Source organism: Osmerus mordax, chromosome 21 (assembly GCF_038355195.1).
Source record: "Osmerus mordax isolate fOsmMor3 chromosome 21, fOsmMor3.pri, whole genome shotgun sequence".
In the NCBI taxonomy this organism is placed as follows: domain Eukaryota; kingdom Metazoa; phylum Chordata; class Actinopteri; order Osmeriformes; family Osmeridae; genus Osmerus; species Osmerus mordax.
Genome location: NC_090070.1, coordinates 6290135 through 6312744, shown reverse-complemented (window position 1 = coordinate 6312744; position 22610 = coordinate 6290135). Strand labels below are relative to the sequence as shown.

The 22610-nt window shown below is 49.7% G+C and overlaps 1 protein-coding gene across 1 annotated transcript; it reads left to right on the top strand.

Moving 5' to 3' along the window:
* The first annotated feature begins 48 nt into the window (after positions 1-48).
* On the top strand, positions 49-22314 carry LOC136965708 (meiosis regulator and mRNA stability factor 1). Its single transcript, XM_067259903.1, has 27 exons — positions 49-98; positions 571-778; positions 1453-2289; positions 2703-2856; positions 3860-4068; positions 4932-5049; positions 5321-5493; positions 5962-6462; positions 7343-7503; positions 7918-8076; positions 8327-8513; positions 8788-8966; positions 9103-9183; positions 9469-9702; positions 10596-10715; positions 11284-11465; positions 11675-11895; positions 12842-12984; positions 13496-13629; positions 14166-14368; positions 14830-15057; positions 15432-15668; positions 16095-16334; positions 17058-17118; positions 17277-17375; positions 17713-17892; positions 18283-22314. Exons 2-27 carry the CDS (start codon positions 629-631, stop codon positions 18516-18518), a joined length of 5427 nt encoding a protein of 1808 aa, XP_067116004.1. The 5' UTR covers positions 49-98; positions 571-628; the 3' UTR covers positions 18519-22314.
* The last annotated feature ends 296 nt before the right edge of the window (positions 22315-22610 follow it).

Sequence of the window (22610 nt, the reverse complement as noted above, 5' to 3'; positions counted from 1 at the left end):
ATGTAGGTTACAAAGGGGCTCCGGTTTGAGAGGAGTTAGAAAGGGGCAAACAGTCTGAGGGGGGAATTGCGAAGAGAGGAAGACAGGTAGCGCCGCAGGTAAGACACTTAAGCAAACAAGGCCTTGCTAGTCGACACTAACTAGCTAGTTTGATGTGGCCTCAGCTAATACTTATTATTATATAGCCTAGTATATAAATATAGTCATCTAACGTAACATCTAACGTTAGTTACGCCACAAGCGAACATCTCTCCAGTACTACTGGCACTAGCAAGTTAGCAGCGAATAGGAAGCTAGGCTAGCAATCAACCATTTTTTCAAACTAGCTATGGTTTCTTTTTAGCTGCTCGTTTCCAGTAAATAATCGCAATCTTCTGATTCGTTCTGTATTATATTGCCTAGTTATGTCACAACTAGAACGCGCTCACAGTACGGTTTCTGCTCACATAGCAAAGTAGCCCTCGGCCATAGTGTCACCATTGCCACACAAATTCAGTTAAAGGCACAGTACAGTAGAACGTGCCGCCTCAATGCATAATAAACAAAGGAGAACGCGGTTGTGTGTTGCAGGGAAGAATGAAAGAGAAGAACGATGAAAGCATGGTGAAAGTCCCCGTAAGGTTCAACGATGGACGGACTGGGAAAGGAGAGACCTATATGCAGTTCTAGACCCTTCCCATGGCTCAACCAGCCCGAGACGGAGACCTCCTCTCGGCTGTGGAACCTCACCGACTGCTTTTCGACCTACGACAAAAACACCCCTTACTCAGACAAACAGGTAGGCCTTTGCATAAGGATAACAATCTTCTGTAGAAATACCCATCAGAAAAACACCAGTCCCATTTGTAAATGACAAAAAGCCTTTAGATGAGTGACCACCAGCAAAAGTGTGAAGTTCATTACATAGTGTCATATTTAATCTCAAATGTAGGATATATCATGCTCATGTTACACTGACAACCTTTGAGGGGGTGGTATGTGGTCACACCATAGGACTAGCTGTTATGTCTTTATTTTAGGAATAACCTTTCCCCTAATTACATTTACATTTAGTCATTTAGCAGACGCTCTTATCCAGAGCGACTTACAATAAGTACAGGGACATTCCCCCCGAGGCAAGTAGGGTGAAGTGCCTTGCCCAAGGACACAACGTCATTTGACGGGAATCGAACTGGCAACCTTCAGATTACTAGCCCGACTCCCTCACCGCTCAGCCACCTGACTCCCGCACTAATTACAATGTAAATCCTCTCAACGGTCTATCATGATGTACCCAAACATACAAAAAACGTTTTGGCCCTTATCAGAATGTACCCTGAGTTATCTTAACTGTCCAGTTGTAGAGACCCCACTATCTGTGAAAAAATAAATGACCTTTTTTACCAAGCCCCTTTTGCAAGCTTCCTTCAGATGTGACATTGATTGATTGATTGACTGCTTCTTTGTCTTCAGAAGGAATATATGGACACCAGAAAGCCTGTGTTGGAGCTGAAAGATGTCCCCCCTCCTCCTCGCCACACCTCCTCCTCCTCCCAGCCCTTCCCCCTGGCCCAACTTCCTCTGCCCCCTCCCTGTCTGATTCCTCCTCCTGTACCTCCCCAACAACAAGACTCCCTCCAACAGCAGCAACAACAGGGGGCTAGTCCCAAAGTAAGCGCGTGCACTCACTGTGAGGGGAGCCTCCAGCACTATAGCACTACTGGTGGATACGGGCTTGTCACTGGTGGTAGCAGTTGTGTTGGTGCTAGCGGTGTCTCGCTGTATATGCCCCCCTGCACTGAGGAACCCCCCAGCATTAGTAGCAGCATGACTGGGGCTAGTTCCATGACGTCAGCCCTCCACTTCCCCAGTCATGGAGGAGGAGGCGGCGGCGGAGGTGATGCCCTAAATACGCTGCGCGGCTCTGGGAGTTACAAGCTCAACCTGCCCTCTGTGGCCACCTCCCAGCCCCTCCCCTCGCACCCCTACTCTCACCTTCCCTGCTGCACAGCCGGGCTCCTCCGCCCCTACCCTTCCGCCCCTGTACCTTACAGCCAGGCCAGCCTCCTGCCTCCCCCCTCTGCCCCTCTCGTGGCCCCCCTACACAGTTCCTGCCTGGCCTCTTCCAGCTACTACCCCTGTAGTGGTGGCTACAGCCCGGCAGCTAGGGGGAGCCAGAGAGCCGGCGCAGGCCAATGTGACCACCACTCACCCGCCTCGTCGCACCTTTGCTCTAACCCTATGCACCTCAGTGTAGAACGCACGGTTTGTCTGAAGGGGGCGCACTACTGCCAGGGATGTTTGACCAAGGTTGGTGGTATTCTCTTCATTCACTGTGGCACTGTTGATTCAAGCAGCTTGTTTATAGTGTACGTGGGGGGGGGGGGGGGGGGGATTCTAATCCACACAGAAGGATGAACAGAATCTGTGGCATGTGCTGGACTAAAAGCCAGATGGATGATGCTATTTGAATGTTTTACCATGTAAAAAAACAGTTTTTCTCATCCCTGCCTGCTTTTTCAGTGTTATGGTACTTGGGTTGATAACAGAACTCATTATCCAAGGATTTAATGTTTGAATTCATTATTTATTCAACCTGTTTAACACAGTAAACAGGTAAGTGACACTAAGGTATTGGTGTCTTTTCAAAAGGGAGCACATCCTCACAGTAAGTTATCCTTGGCCTCTGACCACTCTCTTGTCTGCCCCCCCCCTTTCTTTAGCCTGTAAGGGGCGTGGCTTCGGAGCCAGACCAGGCGTGGCCTGGCGTGGCTCCGCCCCAGTCTGCCCCCATCCCCATATGCAACGGCTGCGGCACCTCCTCCGACGGCCTGCTGCTCTTGGGCACCAGCCTGGGCAAGGCTGCCACCAAGTATGGTCAGTAGGACTTGCATGTGTGGCGTTTTGTCAGTGGTTGTTGTCTACAAGAAATGACGCATGAAAATGTGTGTATTGATTACTTCCATGTGGAAATTAAGGCTTAAAGGCATTGCACCTGATGGCTTCTGATAACAAACATTTCAACATGCTTTTTCTACACGACTATTAGGTTAATAGCTATGCTTCTGTTCAACCATCTGTCCATTCCTTGGAACAGCTGTAGATCATAAAGCAGTATCTTCCTCTCTGTGTTCCTTATCATAAAACGATAAACCCCCAGTCCTTAACCTGTGACCACTATCTCCCTGACTTGCCAAGCCAATGAACAAATAGGCCTTACACTTCATGACATGAGAACAGAAAGTTCAAAAAGACATAAGAAAACAGATAATCCAACAAAAATATTTTTAAACTCAATTATTGTCTGAGAAATTTCGAATGGAACATTATATTCTGAAAATACTGGTGCTAGCATTCCTTGCCAGTAGAGAGCCCTCTCCCCACATGACCTATAGATGACACTAGGCTTACGTAAACAAACTGCCCTAGGCTGACCATTATCATACTAGAGGTGAAATAAACGTGTTTAACCTTATCTGTGTTGAGTGAATCATATGGTCAAGCCTAGGGTCAGGGAACTCTAAGTTTCCACGTGCACGAGCGCACTGTCTCTGGGATCGATCATATTGACAGCTGATTTGCTGAGGAGGGGACTTCTCACCACTAAATGGTCTTACCTGAAGACTGGAGAGCTAGACAAACTTTGTATTGCGATCAGACTTGGTCTCCTTGCTGGCAAGCATTAAACTATTGTACTTTCTTTGAATCTGACGACTGTGCATTACTTGATAAAGAAATTATCCTAACAATTATCCATTGCACATGTTTACAGTTTAAGTTGATGGGCAGATGTTATTGTAGTTCTGTTCAAGTCGTCAAACTGTACGTTTGCATTTGATCACCGTTGCCTTAACGGAAGTCTTCGTGTTCCCCCCCCCAGGTTCTCCCGATGGCCCGGAGAACGTGCCCCCAGTGGGGGTGTTCTGGGACATCGAGAACTGCTGCGTGCCGACGGGGCGCTCGGCGGCGGCGGTGGTGCAGCGCATGCGCGCCCGCTTCTTCCAGGGCCACCGCGAGGCCGAGTTCATGTGTGTCTGCGACATCAGCAAGGAGAACAAGGCGGTCATCCAGGAGCTCAACAACTGCCAGGTGTGTGTGTACCCAGACGATCTGGGAGGTCTCCAAGTTCTCTTATACCGTTTTCCTGTACAACTATAAATCTTGTCTTTTTTTCTCCAACCCTAGTCTTGTGCACCTGTTTCAAATGATTTTAACTTGTTGATATTAGGGATCCGATTAGGCTCACCATCCGGGGTTTGAGGGAACGCCAGAGGTTAAGACTTGACTACTGAACGTTATCAATTTGGAGAGGAGATTTGTCGTTTTCTTTACAAGCACCTGTAGAAGGAAGTGACATCGCTAACGAGGATGTGTTCGCCCTCTGCAACAGTGACGCCACTTAAGATATCCAAGTGCCCATGGCAGAAAAAAACATGTTAGTTGATGATAGGATGAGATCTCACAGCAGGCAGGCCGGAAAGAGTCACGACAATCATAAAAAGGGTTGACTCGGTTTTATTAGCTCGACGTCGGATCAAGCCACCAATCCACAACAGTGGCTAGCATGAGGTGAAGAACATGTCTCTCAAGACTGCTTGTATGCAGTTGTGGGCCATGTTAAACATGGCATGTACAGAATCGCTTCCTTAACGTGTCTCAGTGATCAGTGCACTGATACAGTAGAACGTACAACAGGTGAAGTGGTCGTTAATCATGTAAGGTCCTATTTGTTCCTGTTTTGCTCCTCACTGTCTAGGCCGTATCTATATTCTGCTCAGCGAGGGGCCTCAGAGACTCAAGCTGTACATGTACACAGAAAATCCGCCCTACAGTTGACATGCATTACTTACGCATGCACGTTTTTCCACAGGACAATAGTCAGGTATGGGAGGTTATGCCACCTGTGCATACCTGTGAATCTCCAGCTTGCTGACACGTGTCTGTTTTCGCAGGTGACCGTTGCCCACATCAACGCCACTGCCAAGAACGCCGCAGACGACAAGCTGCGCCAGAGTCTCCGACGCTTTGCCGAAACTCACGCGGCCCCTGCCACTGTCGTTCTCGTCTCCTGTGAGTGGCTCTATTTGCTAGGGTCATTGAAATAGAATTTACATTTTGTTGCCCTCTGGCTTATCATTGTCCATTTTTTAAACACGGCCCGTGTGAACAATTTCCCACCAGCTTTCTGTATCATATTAGATATTTTCATATAATATTTCTCCATTTCATATTTAAGGTTTACATATTTGATTCGATTTTTCCATCTTATTTGAGCTTACCGTATCACATTTTCCATACCAGTTTTGTTTTTAACCCCCCCCCCCCCCCCATTGCCCCTCAGCCGACGTGAACTTCGCCAGCGAGCTGAGCGACCTCCGCCACCGCCACGGCTTCCAGGTGATCCTGGTGCACAACGCCGAGGCGTCGCCCGCCCTGCTGCAGCACGCCCACTGCCACGTCACCTTCCAGGACATCACCGCCGACCTGCCGCCGCGCATGGTCGTCAAATCCCAGGTAGGCCCCGGGGGAGGGGGTGTGGGGGGGGGGGGGGGAGCGTATACACACGAACGGCCCGTTGCTGACTGGAAGTGGCAGGCCGCATCAGACAAACGCGTTGTGGCTCGTCCGCTTACTGAAATTGACATTTTGTAACCGCAATTGGGCTGGTTTAGAAGAGAGACGCATTTGAGGGCGTTTCTCTAAGAGGGTTTTAGGGAGCGAACAGGACCTTACCAGTCCAAAAAGGTCCCTCCCCTAGGCTTGCAAATTCAGCCCTTTGCATTTAAATACAACCTCCTGCAGCCCTCCAAAATATTCGGCCTGGGCCTTGTCTCTGCATTGAGCTGGAGACCAGTTACCAGCCTTTCTGACTGCGTTTGCTTTCATTTCCAAACGCACCATCAAATAAATAATCCTCAAACCCAAACCCCTGGCCCCGTTGTCTCTCTCCCCCCCACACTTTTTCTCCCTTTCCTCCCCCAGCCCAGTTTGAACCTCCTCTATGTGTACAATCTCCCCACCAACCGCGACGGGAAGAGCGTGAGCGCCCGGCTGCGCCGCCTGTCCGACAACTGCGGCGGCAAGGTGCTGGGCGTGTCCTCGGGCACCGCCGTCATCCGCTTTGGCAGCCAGGACGCGGCGGAGCGCGCCCGCAAGCGCATGGAGAACGAGGATGTGTACGGCCGCCGCATCAGCCTCGCCCTGTCGCCACGGCCCCCGGGCTTCGGCACTGGCGGCGGCGGCGGTGGCGACGTCCCCCCTGTCGCCACCCCGCCCCCGGCCTCGGCCGTCCCCCATCCCCCCTCCACTGCCTCCGCATTCTCCTTCCTGCCCCTGGAGAAGCCGAGGTCGCCCAGGAGGTCGCGGCGCACGGCCCGGCTCCCCCTTGCCCCTGCCACCGTCCCCGAGAGACCCTACAGCCCCAGGAGGGGGTGTAGCGGCCCCCCTGCCAGTGGCTCCCCAGCTCCTGCCAGGTCCCTGCAGGTCAGCAGCCGGACTGTCTGCCCCCAACCCCCCCTTTTCCATCCAGTGCTTTGTCCTAACCTCCCCCCCCCCTCCACCTGCTAACCGGCGCTAGCTATCTAGCATGTAACCGCTAACCTCCCCTGCTTGCCTCCTCCTCCTCCCATGCTCTGTGTACACTAACGACTGGCAGGCCCGCCTGCTTCATAGTTTCAGCGTGTCCGTGTCTAGCCCGTCGTCTCTGTGGTCCGTGTCCATTTCTACTCTGTGCTTGGGTCCGTGGTGTTCTCCGGCGCTCTGGTCCATGTCTTGTGTAACGCCAAATTCCCTCGCCGTGTCTTTTTTGCTGCATCCCCATTACCTCAGCTCACCCGAATGCTGCCTACCTGTTTGTGTGCGTGTGTGTGTTGCTTCTAACCCTAGGCAGGTTCATTCCAAGTCTGGAAGTTTCTGTTGTTCTGCTGTGTGCTGCTCTCTGCCCCTTTCTGTGTCCATGCTAAGTTGGTGGGAGGAAGAGCTTTGGAGAAGAGCTGTATAGACTGAACAGCAAGACGTTAATGAAGGTTCAAAGGTCTAGACTAAACAGCAAGACATTTATGAAGATTCAAAAGTCTAAACTGCTTTATCATGCAGGGTTGAGGTGAAAAATAACATATTTCCCTTTTAGATAACATTTTTACTATTAAAACCACTACCTTGGATGATGGTGAATCCAAGTTGATCTGGCTCTCCAAAACATCTTCCTGTCATCAACTTCATATTCACGTTCGAACGTGGTGTTCCGTCACCACCGATCAAACCCGCGTCCTGTTCCTCAGAGACGAATACCGACCAATCCTGTGTTTGCATCCTCTAATGACACGCGTGTTGTGGTTGGCCCTCTGTCCCTCCATTGGTGCAGGAGGCGAGCGTTGGGCTGGACCAAGCCAAGCTGAAGACGGGCTTCCACCCGGAGAAGGTCCGTTGCTCCTCCTCCTCCCCCCACGGCAACAGAGACGCCCTCCAGCCCCCCTCTCTGCCCCCCAAGGCCAGCCTCGTAGGAGAGTCCATGTACCGCCGAAGGTATGGAGGGTGATGTGCCAAGGGTCAAATCGTAGCTTTACCTTTTTTCTTGTTTTCTTGTCGTTTTTGGCAGGAATGGCGTTCAATTAAAAGTAATGGCACCAGAGCTAGCTAGCAGCCAATTTGCATCTGTTGTTATTGTAATGAAAGTGATTGTAATTATGTTGTTTCTAGAAGGTTAGAACCTCTAGAGGAAATTCTGCCCATCCTGTCCTTAATTCAGTTGTTCTGTTGGATTTAATGTGGCCCATACCATTCCTTATTGGATGTCTTGGTAAAAGAGAGATTGCCTGTAGACTGTTGATGACTAGAAACTGTTCATTAAATGGAAACGGCTTTGTCGATGGGTCAGACCATGTCGATAGTCTCCTAACCTCCGTAAAAAAACCTCCTGTGTGATCCTGCTCCCTCCAGGGGCTCCACGCCACGCAGCAGAGCCGACTCCCCCGCCGAGCGAGCCACAGACCGGGGCTCCGGAGAGTTCCAGATCAGCACGCCGTCGGCCTTCAGCAAGCTGAGCCTCCACAGGACCTTCAGCCCCTCGGTGCTGTCTCAGGGCTCCTGGTCCTCCAGGTGAGGGGAGCCTGATGGATGAGGACATGAGTGGGGAGAATCAATGGATGAGAACATGAATGGGGAGAATCAATGGGTGGATGAATGGGTGAATTGCTGGGTGCATAAGCGCCCATGTTTGAATGCTTCAATGAAGGATGATTTAACCGTTCTATCTTCGACCACAACAATCAGGTGACTGTTCCACATTTTAATTCAACCTCGTCTCTCCACCTCCCCCCCCCCCACCCCCCACCCCCCCCTGCTCCAGGAGCGCGTCCCCCTGCCTGTCCAGCCGCTCCTCCCCTCTGCTGGGACCCCCCCGCAGCCCCCTCCCCGACGGCCTCCCTCAGCCCTTCTTGGACGGCGCCGACGTGCAGGTGGCCAACCTGGACTACCGCATGTCCCGCAAGGAGCTCCAGCAGCTCCTCCGAGACACCTTCTCACGCCACGGCATGGTGAGAGACTACCTCTGTCGGCTGGACGGAGCTTCATGGAGACAAATGACTGGTGGGGGGGGGGGGGGGGGGGGGATTGATCCTGCTGTGTTTTTCTTTCTCCTTTCCTCTCTTATTACAGCGTTAATTCCAGCTCTGTTAATCTAGCCCTACTTATTCACCTCGCTCGCTCACGTGTTCTCTCCACCTTACTTTTTTTTCTTTCTCGCTTTTTACCATCTTTCTTTCTCGCTTTGTCCGTCTCTGTGTCCCTCTCACTCCCCCCCCCCCTCAGGTGAAGGCAGTGGAGCTGAGCCCCCACACAGACTATCAGCTGAAGGCCACGGTCCAGATGGGCTCCCTGCAGCAGGCCATCTGCGCCGTCAGCGGCCTGCACCGCTACAAGATAGGGGGCAAGCGCATCCACGTGTCGCTCGTCACCGGGGGCAACAACAAGTCGCTCGCCATGCTTAGGTACGCCCCGCAGTTGATTTGGACGTGGTCAGCTGACGCTGTGTGTGTGTGTGTGTGTGTTGTGTGTGAAAATGTTCTCTCTGGTATTAGTTGAAATGTTGATCAGGATCTGGGTATCAATCTCTCCAATCCTCAGCTCAGAGATCATCTCCATTCTCCAGGATGCTCCGGCCTGCTGCCTCCCCCTGTTCAAGTTTACCGAAATATATGAGAAGAAGTGAGTGCATCTGGCGTCTGCAGTCCAAATAGTGTTTGATATTTATTGATCTCCGTATGGGAAATGACACGGCCGCAGTACAAAATAAACGTTTAAAAACGACACTAAACAACAATGTTTATTAGTATAAATAGCCAGTGGTCCCACTGCCAAACATGCCCTTGGTGTCCGTGAAGTATAACCCAATAATGCGTTCACATTATAGTGAAGTGATTTATTCTTTCACGGCGAAACTCGGCGCGCTAAATCGTTTTCCATTTCTCCCTTGCCCTCCCTCGTCCCCAGATACAGCCGCAAGCTGGCGGTGAGCGACCTGTACCGGCTGTCGGAGATGGTGGCGGTGCGGGAGCAGGGCGGCTCCAGGCTGGTGTGCCTCCTCCCTTCCAGCCAGGCGAGGCAGAGCCCGCTGGGCTCGTCCCAGTCTCAGGAGGGCTCCTCCAGCGCCAGCCCCGTGGTGTTCGAGGAGCTGGAGTACCACGAGCCCGTGTGCCGGCACCACCACACCCAGGAGGGCTTCAGGTAGGAGACGCAAGCACGCACACACTCGTGCATACAGGGGTAAGACACTATCGGAAATATTCGTCTTTACCAAGTATTGCTCAGTCGGTGAGGAAGCCAAGGAAGTTGATTACTTGATATATGAAGCAAGGAGACCGAGGCCATGGTGGTGTGTTCAGTTTGTCTACCGACCGGTCTCCATGCAAGAACAATTAAACAACACCGCTCTCAAGTCATTGGTTCATACACAGATATGCAACTGTCACATGGCTCTCCTTTCATTGGCTGTCTCCTTTGCATGTGCGTGCGTGCAACGTCAACCCTGGTTGAAACACAATAGCAGCTGAATCTCTGGTCCCTGGTGTCGTAAAAGCTCCCATCTCCTTTAAACAAACAAACCCCCCCCAACATCCTGTTGTCTTCAGCAACAGTCAGTAACAAATGCTCCCCCTCCCCCAGGTCAACAAGATAAGGGTCCAGAATGTTTACGTAAGCCTAGAGTTAACTTTGAGGTAGTTCCCCTCTGCACAAAAGGAATGTTGAACACAGTATCATTTTATAGGGTTACATCTTCAACTTTTCTGGCAGACATACACACACACAGGGGTAAGAGAAGAACACATGCACACAAGGATAAGACGCGCATAATCACCCAAAAGGGCTTCAGTTAAAAGGCGCATAAATATGGATTAACACACTTGGGGGACGTGCACTTAGACTTGCACAAACGTGTGACATGCAGGCAGTTTTTCCTCAGCGATGGGGTTCAGAGAGGCACCTGTGCTAGATCTTGCACTTTCCCCTCCAAAAACCCTAATTACACCTAGTTTGGATTGATTTCGATACATCTGCTTTTTGTTCCTAATCTGTCCATTCCTGCCCCTGCAACTCTCCCTGCCCCCCCCCTCCTGCAGTGAGGCCGACTTTGATCCAGACTCCTATCAGATCCCGTTTGTGGTGGTGTCCATCAAGGCCCTGTCCTCCCAGGTCCACAGCCTGCTGCAGTCCCACGAGGGAACCCTGCCCCTGCTCAGGTAGGACATAGACCCTGTGTGTTAGCTCCCTGTTAGCACATAGACCCGTGTGTTAGCTCCCTGTTAGCACATAGACCCGTGTGTTAGCTCCCTGTTAGCACATAGACCCTGTGTGTTAGCTCCCTGTTAGCACATAGACCCTGTGTGTTAGCTCCCTGTTAGCACATAGACCCTGTGTGTTAGCTCCCTGTTAGCACATAGACCCTGTGTGTTAGCTCCCTGTTAGCACATAGGCCCTGTGTGTTAGCTCCCTGTTAGCACATAGGCCCTGTGTGTTAGCTCCCTGTTAGCACATAGGCCCTGTGTGTTAGCTCCCGGTTAGCACATAGGCCCTGTGTGTTAGCTCCCGGTTAGCACATAGGCCCTGTGTGTTAGCTCCCGGTTAGCACATAGGCCCTGTGTGTTAGCTCCCTGTTAGCACATAGGCCCTGTGTGTTAGCTCCCTGTTAGCCATAGTGCCTCTGTTAGCCTTGAGCTCTGTGTTAGCAGTAGTCTATAAGAAACACAAACTTCAATAGATGCTTTGATTGATTAATTATGAACTATGTACTCTCCTCCCAAACTAAAGTTTCCCAGACTGCTATGCATCAGAGTTCAGCCCACTGCATCTGGCTGAGGAGGGCCAGCTGGAGAACGGGGTCCCGCTGGAGCACCTCATCACCTGCGTCCCTGGCATTACCATAGTAACGGCCCAGAACGGCTTCAAGATCATCAAGTGGATCCACAACAAACCGCCAGCGCCCAACGCAGGTGTGTGAGCTTAAATACACACACACAGTCGCTCTGCTGGTCAACCTATTACTCAACAACATGTTAAACTACACACAAACATCTCACTTCTGCATTAAAGCCATATTCGTTTTGTTATGTTTTTCTCAAGTTGATAATGGAATGTCACAAAAGTCCCATAGACGCAACCTTCAAGCGCTTTCAATATATAACCCTCCCCACACACACAGACCCGTGGGTGCAGCGCTGCAAGAGCCCTGTGGGGAACCCCCAGCTGATCCAGTTCAGCCGCGAGGTCATCGACCTGATGAAGGGTCGTCCCTTCTGCGTCATGCCCGTCAGCAAGTTCATCCCAGCCTACCACCACCACTTTGCCAAGCAGTGCCGCGTCTCCGACTACGGCTACTCCAAGCTGCTGGAGCTGCTGGAGGCCGTGCCCCACGTGCTGCAGGTGACAGTCAGTCATAGTCAGTTATTGTCAGTTAAGGCTAACGCTGTCATGTTTACTCACCCACTCACTCCACCATTCTCACCCATTCAAATTCGCCCAGTCGAGGCTAACTTTGGTGCAGTGTTTACTAACCCTATCACACTCACAAATATAAACTGTGTTTAACTAGTTTTATTTTATTTTTTTAACAAATCAGACCCACTGTAGAGTGAATGTCTGGAACAATAGCTGCATGGGACCCTCATATCATGTTAGGCTAAAGTAGACTACTTAAAGATTAATTGTTTTTTTAAGTGTTTGAATATCACCTATTAAAGACGGGTCAGAAGGGGGTCTTTGTGTACTGGGTAATAGAAATACGCAACAACTTTTTTTTCCCCTTCATTTTATGAGAAAAAAAGCGCATAGATTGAATTGAGGTGACAGTGTGCACCAATACAAACAGATATCAAGGCACGTCGATTTGACAGCTAGTAGATTAAACCAAAACAAAATAACTCAAACATGAGTCGAACCTTTAGTCACCCTGTATCCAAATGAACACGGCTCAAGAAACTGTGCTCAAGAGCCGTACCGCTCTTGTTGTTTGAGTCCTAATTATAGTCAATTGATCAGTGTCTTGCATGTCGCTTCAAACCTGCCATGCATGTAATGAGACTTAAGTTGATAACGTTCGCTCCCAAAAGAAAATCGTTTGTCTCCCAGGACACTCATACAGTGTGCGCTATCAATGTGGGGAGATTTAAGTGTTCGCTCGATGAAGCATAATTAACTGACATCCGTTAATGCGTAAGTAATTGGGTGTGTGGTGTTTTTATTCATTTTCTTTATTGTATTTTTGTGTGTGTATGTTCAACCCTGTGTCTGTGTGCATGTTGTTCTTCCTCTCCTCACACGTTCCTCCTCCGTGTGCCACCTCCTCACCTCACCCTGGTTTGTGTTGCAGATCCTGGGCATGGGCACCAAGCGCCTGCTGACCCTCACCCACCGCGCCCAGGTCAAACGCTTCACCCACGACCTGCTCAAGCTCCTCAAGTTCCAGGCCAGCAAGCAAGTGGTCATCAGGGACTTCATGCAGGCCTACCATTGGTCAGTACCACAGGGACCAGCCCTCCTTCTCAGCCAGTCATGTGCACTCATCTACCAACCAAGCTTAAGATCTTGGTTTACATTTACATTTAGTCATTTAGCAGACGCTCTTATCCAGAGCGACTTACAGTAAGTACAAGGACATTCCCCCGAGGCAAGTAGGGTGAAGTGCCTTGCCCAAGGACACAACGTCAGTTGGCATGACCGGGAATCGAACTGGCAACCTTTGGATTACTAGTCCGACTCCCTCACCGCTCAGCCACCTGACTCACCTGGTTAACCTGTAGCAAAAAGGTCATAGTTTGGATCGATCGGTTGTTTTAGAGGGTTATTTATGTATATTGTCCCCACTCTATCCATGTTTTTGTGAATCCTAATTTGGGTGTTAACGTGGTGCATTAACAGACATCCAGTACACATTTAACACTGGATGTAGTTGTCGTTGGTTGAAAAAAATAATAATAATACTAAGAATTGCGACCTGACCACAATCGCATGCCCCTTCCCCCAGGTGTTTCTCCAGGGACTGGCACGTGACCGACTACGGCATGTGTGACCTGATGGACCTGCTGGCTGAGATCCCAGACACCACGGTCACCGTCATCCACCAGGACTCCGACACGGTCATCTCCGTGCCCAAGAGAGGTGAACCCGAACCCTAAACCCCCAAGCCAGGGGCTGCCATATGCTGCCACCGGGGGGGGGCGCATATCCCCTATTCGTTCCATTTGCCCACCCACTCACAAATGTAATGTCTCGTTTTCTTTCCTCTTATCTATGAAGATTTTTTTTTATGCTCTGAACCCCTAACGGACACCATTAATCTAGTTTAGGGTTCCACATACCTTCAGGCCAACACTGTTTTGATGCTCCCTAGGCTAGCTAGCTATCCAGCAGTAAACGGAAAGGGGTTTGTACTTTGATTAAAGAATCTCCTTCGCCTCCTACATGCCAATACTCGATATCAGCAAAACTTTAACACTTTTCTGTTACCATTCATACACACGCAAACATGCATTTGAAATGCTTAATTAGAATTGACCAATATTTACATGTACTGCAGAGCTACATGGTCATTCTAGATGCGTAGACATGGATGGATATCATTTACATAACCCGGTGTACACACACACACACACACGCATCGTCCAAGATGGTCCTGACCTCCGCTCCTTCCCCAGAGCGCACGGCCGAGGAGGTGGAGAGGACCAGGCAGTTTGGGAAGGAGGTGGTGGACCTGCTCAGGCACCAGCCCCACTGTCGGATGCCCTTCAGCAAGTTCATCCCCACCTACCACCACCACTTTGGGCGCCAGTGCAAGCTCACCTACTACGGCTTCAGCAAGCTGCTGGAGCTCTTTGAGGCCATCCCCGACGTGCTCACGGTGAGTTTGGGAGAGGTGTGCGTTTTGCCTTCTGTCAGGCCGTGGTCTATTTTGTGATTATCTGTAGTGATGCGATCCGTTAAGTGTTGACAGAGCGAAGATGTTTCGTTGTCCCTCGTCTGTTCTCTCTCCCGTGTGAGGCGGTGTACGGTGTGGTAACAAATGTTCAACTCTTCTTTCTCCTCACTATCTGCATCTCTCTCTCTCTAAACTCGTATCTGCTCTGTTCTTCCGCTCTCTTGCTCCTCACTGCCAAATCTATTATGCTCCCTCCACCTGTCTCCCTGCGTCTGCCTGTTCTCGTCTTTCGCTCTCGCTCCCTCTGTCGCCATCTCTGTCGTCACCCGCCACCCCCACTTCTCTCCCTCCCTTCCCTGTACCCTGCCTCCCTTCTCTCCCTCTGCTCCTTTCCTGCTTTCCCTCCCCTGTAACCCCCCCCCCCCCACACACACATACACCAGGTGTTGGAGTGCGGCGAGGAGAAGCTCTTGACCCTGACGGAGCTTGAGCGGGTCAAGGCCCTGGCAGCCCAGCTGGTCAAGCTCCTGCGTGCCCAGCCGGACTCGAGCCTGCCGGCCAGCCAGCTGCTTGCCGAGTACAGCAAGACCTACGGCTACGGCCTGCGCCTGCAGGACTACGACGTGGGCTCGCTGCCCACGCTGCTCGCCAAGCTGGGCCACGTGGTCAAGGTACGAGGCAATTTGACGGTTTGGAATGTCCGCGTGTTGGTTGCGTCGCAGGGACGCTAGCAGGGAAGCTACTGGATGGTCAGGTGCAACTGTGAAGCGCTCCGAAGTCGTTAGTCTTTGTCGTTCTCCTGATGAATCGCGTTTTAGCGCCCCCTTGTGGCCTTGATACCTGCTGGAACCGAATCTGAGACCATTTTAAAAACGTGTTTTTATTGTGATATCTTCACCATATTATATACGTGTGTGTGTACATGCATACTATGTTTTTAGAAAATGTTAGAATGCATACATTAGTTTACAAGGGGTAGTCAACTTTGTCCCAGACTCCCCCATTAGTTTCGAAACACGCTGACCTCCGTCCTCCTTCCCGTCAGGTGGTGGATGGCGCGGGCGGCCGCGAGGTGCAGCTCATCAACAGGAAGTCTCTGCGCTCGCTCACCTGCCAGCTGCTGGCCCTGCTCATGGCGCTGGGCGAGGGGGAGTGCGCGTCCGCGTCGGTGGACGAGCTGAGCGACCTGTACCTGCGCGCCCACGCCACCGCCCTCAACCCGTGCGAGTACGGCTTCCTGTCCCTCAGCGAGCTGCTGAAGAGTCTGCCCTACCTGGTGGAGGTGAGGGGGGGGGGGGGGGGCGCTAGGCATAACAGTGCCTCACAGGGACTAAGTGGGTACGGTACTGTGCAAAAGTCTAGCAAGTGAAGCAGAAATGCTCCAGCGAATGCTTTTAAGGAAATGATGGAACGAAAGGGCTGAACGGAAATCTCAACGTTGCACTTTCACACTGCCGCCCGTACAGGAGACACAATGTCTTTTTTGTGTTCCAAAATATTCATGTGAAATCTTTGCCGACTAAGACTTTTGCACAGTACTGTATGTGCATATTTGGCGTGGGGGGAGGGGGTATATCTATTGTCAGTGTCGCACTACTCATGTAACCTTTACGGATGGCAGGTTCGGTCCAGTTTAAAACTTCATGAAGTCTGTTCATCATTGGTTTAATGTCGTCCCCCCCCCCCCCCCCCCCGTCACCCTGGGTAGCTGTTCCACGAGGAGGAAGACGAGGGGGACGCTGGAGGGCGTCGAGGCGGCGAGAGGGTGCGCCTGACCAGGCTGTACCAGTTTGCGCGTGGCGTGCGAGCCATGCTCCACACCTACCACTACCACCAGATCTTCCTGACAGAGTTCCCCGGTGCCTACGGCAAGTTCACGGGCCGCAACCTGCAGCCCCGCGCCTACGGTTACTCCACCATCGACGAGCTGCTTGGAGCCATACCTCAGGTAGGAACGGCATGGATAAACCCCCCTCCCCCAGGAAAGGAGGCCTCGAATGCCATCTATGAAAACCGTTTAGTCATTTTGGTTATTTTGATTTTCTGAAGCATTCACGGGTCTGGACTAGCAGTTGCTATGTTGAGATGAGGCAAGGTGTAAGGAGGATGAGGATAGGCTCCAGATTGTGTCCAGGGACTCTAAGACTTCCCCATGCGCAACATGGGTCCATCCCAAAGATGCAGTTGGGAGTCCACAGCATGATGAAATTCTGCTACTCTGCTGTGCACCATCCCTACACGGCACTGTTCAATAAGAAGCAACTTCTTTCTCCAAAAACATGAAACAGAAGAAAATGAAATGTATTCACCCTTTTCACCCTACATATATTTGCCTATCAATTTTATAGTGAAGTAAGTTAATGTAGTGTTGACAAGTACTTTTGGTGCTGGTCTGTGGGCGACTTTGTGGGACTTTGTGACATTGCGTGTTAAATGAGTTCAAATAACTATTTACATTTAGTCATTTAGCAGATGCTCTTATCCAGAGCGACTTGCATTAAGTACAGGAACATTCCCCCGAGGCAAGTAGGGTGAAGTGCCTTGCCCAAGGACACAGCGTCATCTGGCACGGCCGGGAATCGAACTGGCAACCTTCTGATTACAAGCCCCCTTCCCTAACTGCTCAGCCACCTGACTCCCGCTATGCTAATAAGTTTGATTTTCATGACAGGTGGTCTGGATCAAAGGACATGGACACAAGAGGATTATCGTTCTGAAGAACGATATGAAAGGTAAAGGAAGGAGACGCCCCAAAAAAAAGAAATCAAGTGACTTAAATAATAATCTAGTGACTTATTGACACCACAAATGGAATCAACGACGCTAGGAGTGGCATCTCACCACTAGCACAGGTAACGTAACTGTAACTGACCTGATCTGTCCTCCCCAGCGAGGGTGAGCTCTACAGCCTCCGCCAGCCCCCAGCAGGAGGAGGAAGAGGAGGGATACAGCCCCTGTAGCAACCACCAGTCTGGCACTCCCAGCCCAGGTAAACAAGCCTCCTCCTACTTCGTTTTGATGGGCTTCCTGCGGATGATCTGAAGGCAGCTCATTAGCTGTACAACCGTTGGTTAGAATGGTTGTATATCTAGGTTAGTTTTTTATTCTTCCCTGAAATAGTTACAATTATATAAATAAAATGGACTATTCTAAAAGTGTTTTGATGCCGAATTTGGTGTAATACAAGCAACATAAGCATTTGTCTTCCCTACTCTTGGCCAACTTCATTTCTTCTCTCGTCATCAATTCTTTCATTCTCTCATTTGTAAAAAAAAAATAAATAATTACATAAATGTTGACCCTCCCACCTCTCCTCCTCGTCTCAGCTGGCATGGCGGGGGAGGCGGAGCTCCTGTGTCTGGCCTCGCCGGTCGACCTGCTGTGTGGCCCCGTGCCGTCCTGCCTGCCCTCGCCCCAGCTCCGCCCCGACCCCGTCCTCCTCCGGCAGGCCGACCTCATCCACTTCGGGGAGCGGACACCTCCTCCTCCTACCCCTCCACCTTCGGGTTAGACCCCCTTTTTTTCTGGGGGGCATTTCGTTTTTTTTATGGTCGACTGTCTAGAGAGCGAGGGGGGGGGGAAATGTAGGGGAGGGAATGCAGGAAATGGCGCGGGCTGTAATCGAACCTAGGCCCCACGCGGTAAAGTCTACTGGCACACGGTGCATCTCAGGTTAGCTCCCTCTGTAGCGCACTTGTCTCTGACCTTGGGACATCAGCAGAACCTCTGTCTGTCTGTTTCGTCTTCTGCTGTCAACTGTGTGTTGGATTTTCGTTTTGAATTGAGGCTGACTCATGGAAATCAAAAAGCTGTCGACGGTCGTACAGTTATTCATATTTCTCGCCTCAACCGCCTCGTCTAAATCTCGTTCTGTGTTTTGATTGGTGGACGCCCAGAGGACGATAGGCCTGAGGGAAGTGCTGATGAGGTGGATCCCCCCTCCAGAGTCTGCGACCAGCTCCCCCAACCGGAACCCCCCCCTGCTGTGAGCGGCCAGCCCGAGGATGCAGCAGCACCCAAGCCCCCCCATGCCCTGGCGCACATCCAGACCTCCGTGGACAGCCCTAGCAAGAGGGCTCCGCGCAACAAAGTGAGGCTGGCCGCCAACTTCTCCTTCAGCGTTGCCCCTTGACCTCACAAACACCAGCTTACACACACACACACACACACACACACACACACACAGCTGACATGCACAACTCTATAAAGAAGAGTTGAAAACGGCCCAGAGTAATATTTTGGGTTTTGTTTTGTTTGGTCTTTTTTCCTATATGCCCTTTTTCTGACGAGGCAGCACAATACCGTAGGTATCCACCTACTGCCTCTTCTGTTGCCCATGTATCATTTGAAAGTCGGTGTCCACAAAAGCCATTAATGTCCCTGATGCAGATTTTTGGGCTGCAGATCCTACTTTTCAAAGCTTCTGTTAGGCCAGTAAATGTTCTAAAGGGGAAAGAGGGAAGGTGGGGGAATGTGTTTCAGAGGTAGGGCAAGAAAAAGATATGAGGTAGATAATGTATAATGTATTGACATTGAAACCGTGCAGCAATGAAATCTGAAAGTCTGAAATGAAAGTCTGTCCTATGCAAAAAATGACAAAAAAAAGTTAGTTGGCACTGTTGGCACACAAATTTTACAAAGTGTATAAGGGGTGCTTTTTTTAACAACAAAGCCTTTCACTTCCTATCAAATAATTGTAGTTGCTTTAATGTAGGCCTGTAATATCCCACAACACGAGCACGACTGCTTATCAAAGCAGTTTGTTTCCCTAGACCCTTGCTCTGGACCTTTGCCATGTCTGACAGAAATTACGAAAATGACTTGTATGAAAATGACTCTTTTCAACGCTTGATTTATTTTTTTGGGTCCCCTGGAGCGTTCTTCATAGGGACGATGAACCACACAGCCAGAAGCAAACTTTGCTCCAAATGTAGAGCTTTTTTGCCTTTTGAGGGCAACCGTGGAGCTTTTTTCCAGTATTACCATTTTGAAAACCCATGCCCATTTCATCTTTTCAGTGTTTCCTTGGGCATTTAGTATTTCCATCAGAAAGTGTTTCGAAAAAGGTTTTGTTTACATTTTAGAGTTCTAGCGATTCTTTCGTAGTCTCCTTCGTGACCGCTCGCGAAGACGCCCATTCTTGGGGGGGGGGGGGGGGGGTTTCCTGAATGTTTAAGTCATTCGTCAAGAGCAAGTCAAAGGGCAGCAGTGAGCAGACTCGCCGTTTTATCATTCTCCTGAGGCAGCGTTTAATCTCAGATTTCACCTGAACCCACTTCAGTGTTGTGGGTGGGAATGTTACAACCAGCACAGCCAAACACGTAGGATGGCGACAGAGAGGAATTAGATTTCCTGAGTTGGACCGAGCTACTACAGGTTTTTGAGGTCTCTTCGGATCTCCTGAAGGGTCTGTTTTTCCAAGTGCCTTGCCAAGTGGATACACGGGGGCCCTTTGCGAACAGCCAACCCAGGTGTTGGCTGAAGCGTCGCCGATGGCGATCTGGGGACGTTCGCTTGTCACCAGACGGAGCGTAACTCCTTCGTTTCTTTTCATGCCGTTTTGTCCGAATGCGGTTTACACGAGTGGATGGTGTGAAATACGCAGGATGTGCATAAGTCAGTTTATGCATGGTGTAAACCCTTCGAGGCAAATCGGACGGAAGGGTTGGCCCATGTTTGGCGACCCGTGTCGAGTCTTTGTCTTGTACTTCAAAGCTGCCGTTACTGTCGGTGGTGGCTTGTCCTCTGTTTAGTAAGGACTCTTGAGGGGATTTTGTACAACGCCCTCCACGTTTCCATGGAAACGCTTAAGGTTGTTGACATTAAACCTTGTTGCTTTGGTTCCCCTGGGTTAGTCGCCGGTACCATCATGTCTGCACTTCCTCAACTGTGTAGAGGACCGGTATGTGGCACGCTTCCTCGTTTGAATTTATTTATTTTTTTACTGAGGAAGGATTGCGGGGATTTTCATTATTTTTTTTATTTTTTTTTGGGTGGAGTGAAGGGGAGTAGGGGGCAGGAACTGTGGTTGGCCAAGGGTCGGCTTGGTGTCGGAATAGCTTGGGGGGGGGTGGAGGGAGCTTCAGGAAGCCTCTGATCGGAATCTGATGGACAGAGACCCCCCACCTTGTCTCGCGACTCCGCCTGGCTTTTACAATGGCTTGTATCTGCCATGGCGTTCTAAATATTGCTGCTTCTGCCGAATCCTCTCCTTGTACCACAGTCTCCCTCGCCCTTGAACTCTTCAAAGTTTAACTTGTGATTGTCTAGAACTTTCTCTTCATAAAAAAAGGTTTCAAGCGTATTCTGTGAGTCTCCTAGGATGTGCTGGTTATAGCATCCCCCATTGAAAATCAATAAGTCCCCAAAATATTTAATGAGTTCCCTACAAGCAAAGCATAAAACATTACTTGGAAGTAATGAAGGGAGAGATTGTCTCTGTCAGATGGATACTCTCGGTATGTATTGCAGAATCTGTCCAAACGGATCATGAAATTGTGCGAGAGCACCCACATTGACATGCGCCGCCTTGCCAAAATGTGTGCCAATGTATTCCCCGTAGTGGACTGTAAATTAGAATTGGCATCTTGTTTAGTTCTTACTGACTCCCATGCCTCCAAACGTCCTGCCTTGCTTTGTGTTTGGTGTTTCAGCATGTATGCATTGGGGCAAGTTGCCCTTGCCGTTTTAATCGGCTCCCACAATTGTTTTAACGACTGCCCAGAAACATTGTTTTCTCTTTAATCAAGGGATGAGGAGCTTAGAATGTAGGAAAATATCGTACTGGCCTTTAAGGAACAAAAAAGATATGGCACCTAAACCTACTTTTGACTTGGCCTCATGATCATGACGTTGTCTACACTGAAACTGACTCCTAAGTGCAACAGTGACGACTAACTTGAAAGGCTCAAAGCTCAATTTCTCCTGTTTAGTTTTCTTCAATCGGTAAAAATCTAATAAGGCTGTGTGTTTAGAGGAGTACGTTATGCACCTTTGCATAGTTTCAGTTCACGTGAAGAGCTGTGTGGTCTGTTTTGTTACGTGACGCAAAAATTATTTGGACCAGTTATCAATGTTGGGTTGTGCTTTGGACGAATGAAGTGAAATGCATTTCACTGTTGTCATGTCAGTTTTCCATTGCACTGTTTTAAGCACTGCACTGTTCTTATCGGACAGAATCTCTTTCCCAGTCCTTTTGTTAATCTTATCCTCTGTGATAATGTTATTTTCAAAGTGTATCAGATCTGTGTTTGTCCCTCTTTTTTGACCTTGTCACCCCTGTTTTACTGCCATGATACACAAGTTATTCTGCCATGATACAAGTTATTGTAACAGTTTCATGTTGAAGGGACCAAATGATATCGGTTAATAAATCTCATAAGCATTACACCTGCCTCTTTTTCATTACTTATGTACTGTTATTTCTCATACGAATACTTGTGGTTATGGGCCAGGATCCTCTTAATTTGTGTCTAGCTTATACATAGATTGTACTGAATACAAAATGTACTGTTCCATAAAAGCCTGTTAAAACATCTCTACCAGGGAATCAAGCCGTGGTATTGTGGAAGAAATTGGGATTTCCTGTGTGCTTACATTAATCAATAATCAATAGAACTAGTCATTGGATACTAGTTAGTACGTTTATCATGTAAGCTTGCTATTAATAACAGTAGATTGTGTCTGTGTCAGGGTTAATAGATGTTCGTGATCAGGAGAAAGTACTGGGTAAACGTCCTTTGTCATGACTACAAGGAGAGCGCCAACTATGATCTCTCTAGTCTGAGTGGTCATGTGTTGGGAGCTGTGAAGCTCTTCCTCTGAGACTGTTGTAACGTCATTACTGCCTGACTGTCACTATCTATGTTTACATTCCTGTGCCCTATAAAAGATGGTCCTCCGGCTTTCGGAGCCGAGAGAGACCTGGTTGAGACCTAAGCTTGGTGTTGTGTTGTCATTTATGGTCAGAAGACTGGTTTTCTCTCCCAATCTGCAGATTGATAAATACGTATTAAAATCCAGAACTCAACTGAACTTAGTCACTCTGTTTATGAAGAGACGGACAAACACTTTCCTCATCAGTATCCCAGGGAAGACTGAATCAAGGATTGTATTAAATGGGTCATTTAAACCGCAAGAACGGTACACCCATGGTGAAGACATATTGTAATGCTGGAATGGAGGGACTACTTGCAGGTCGGATGGTTTCACACGCCTCTAGTTT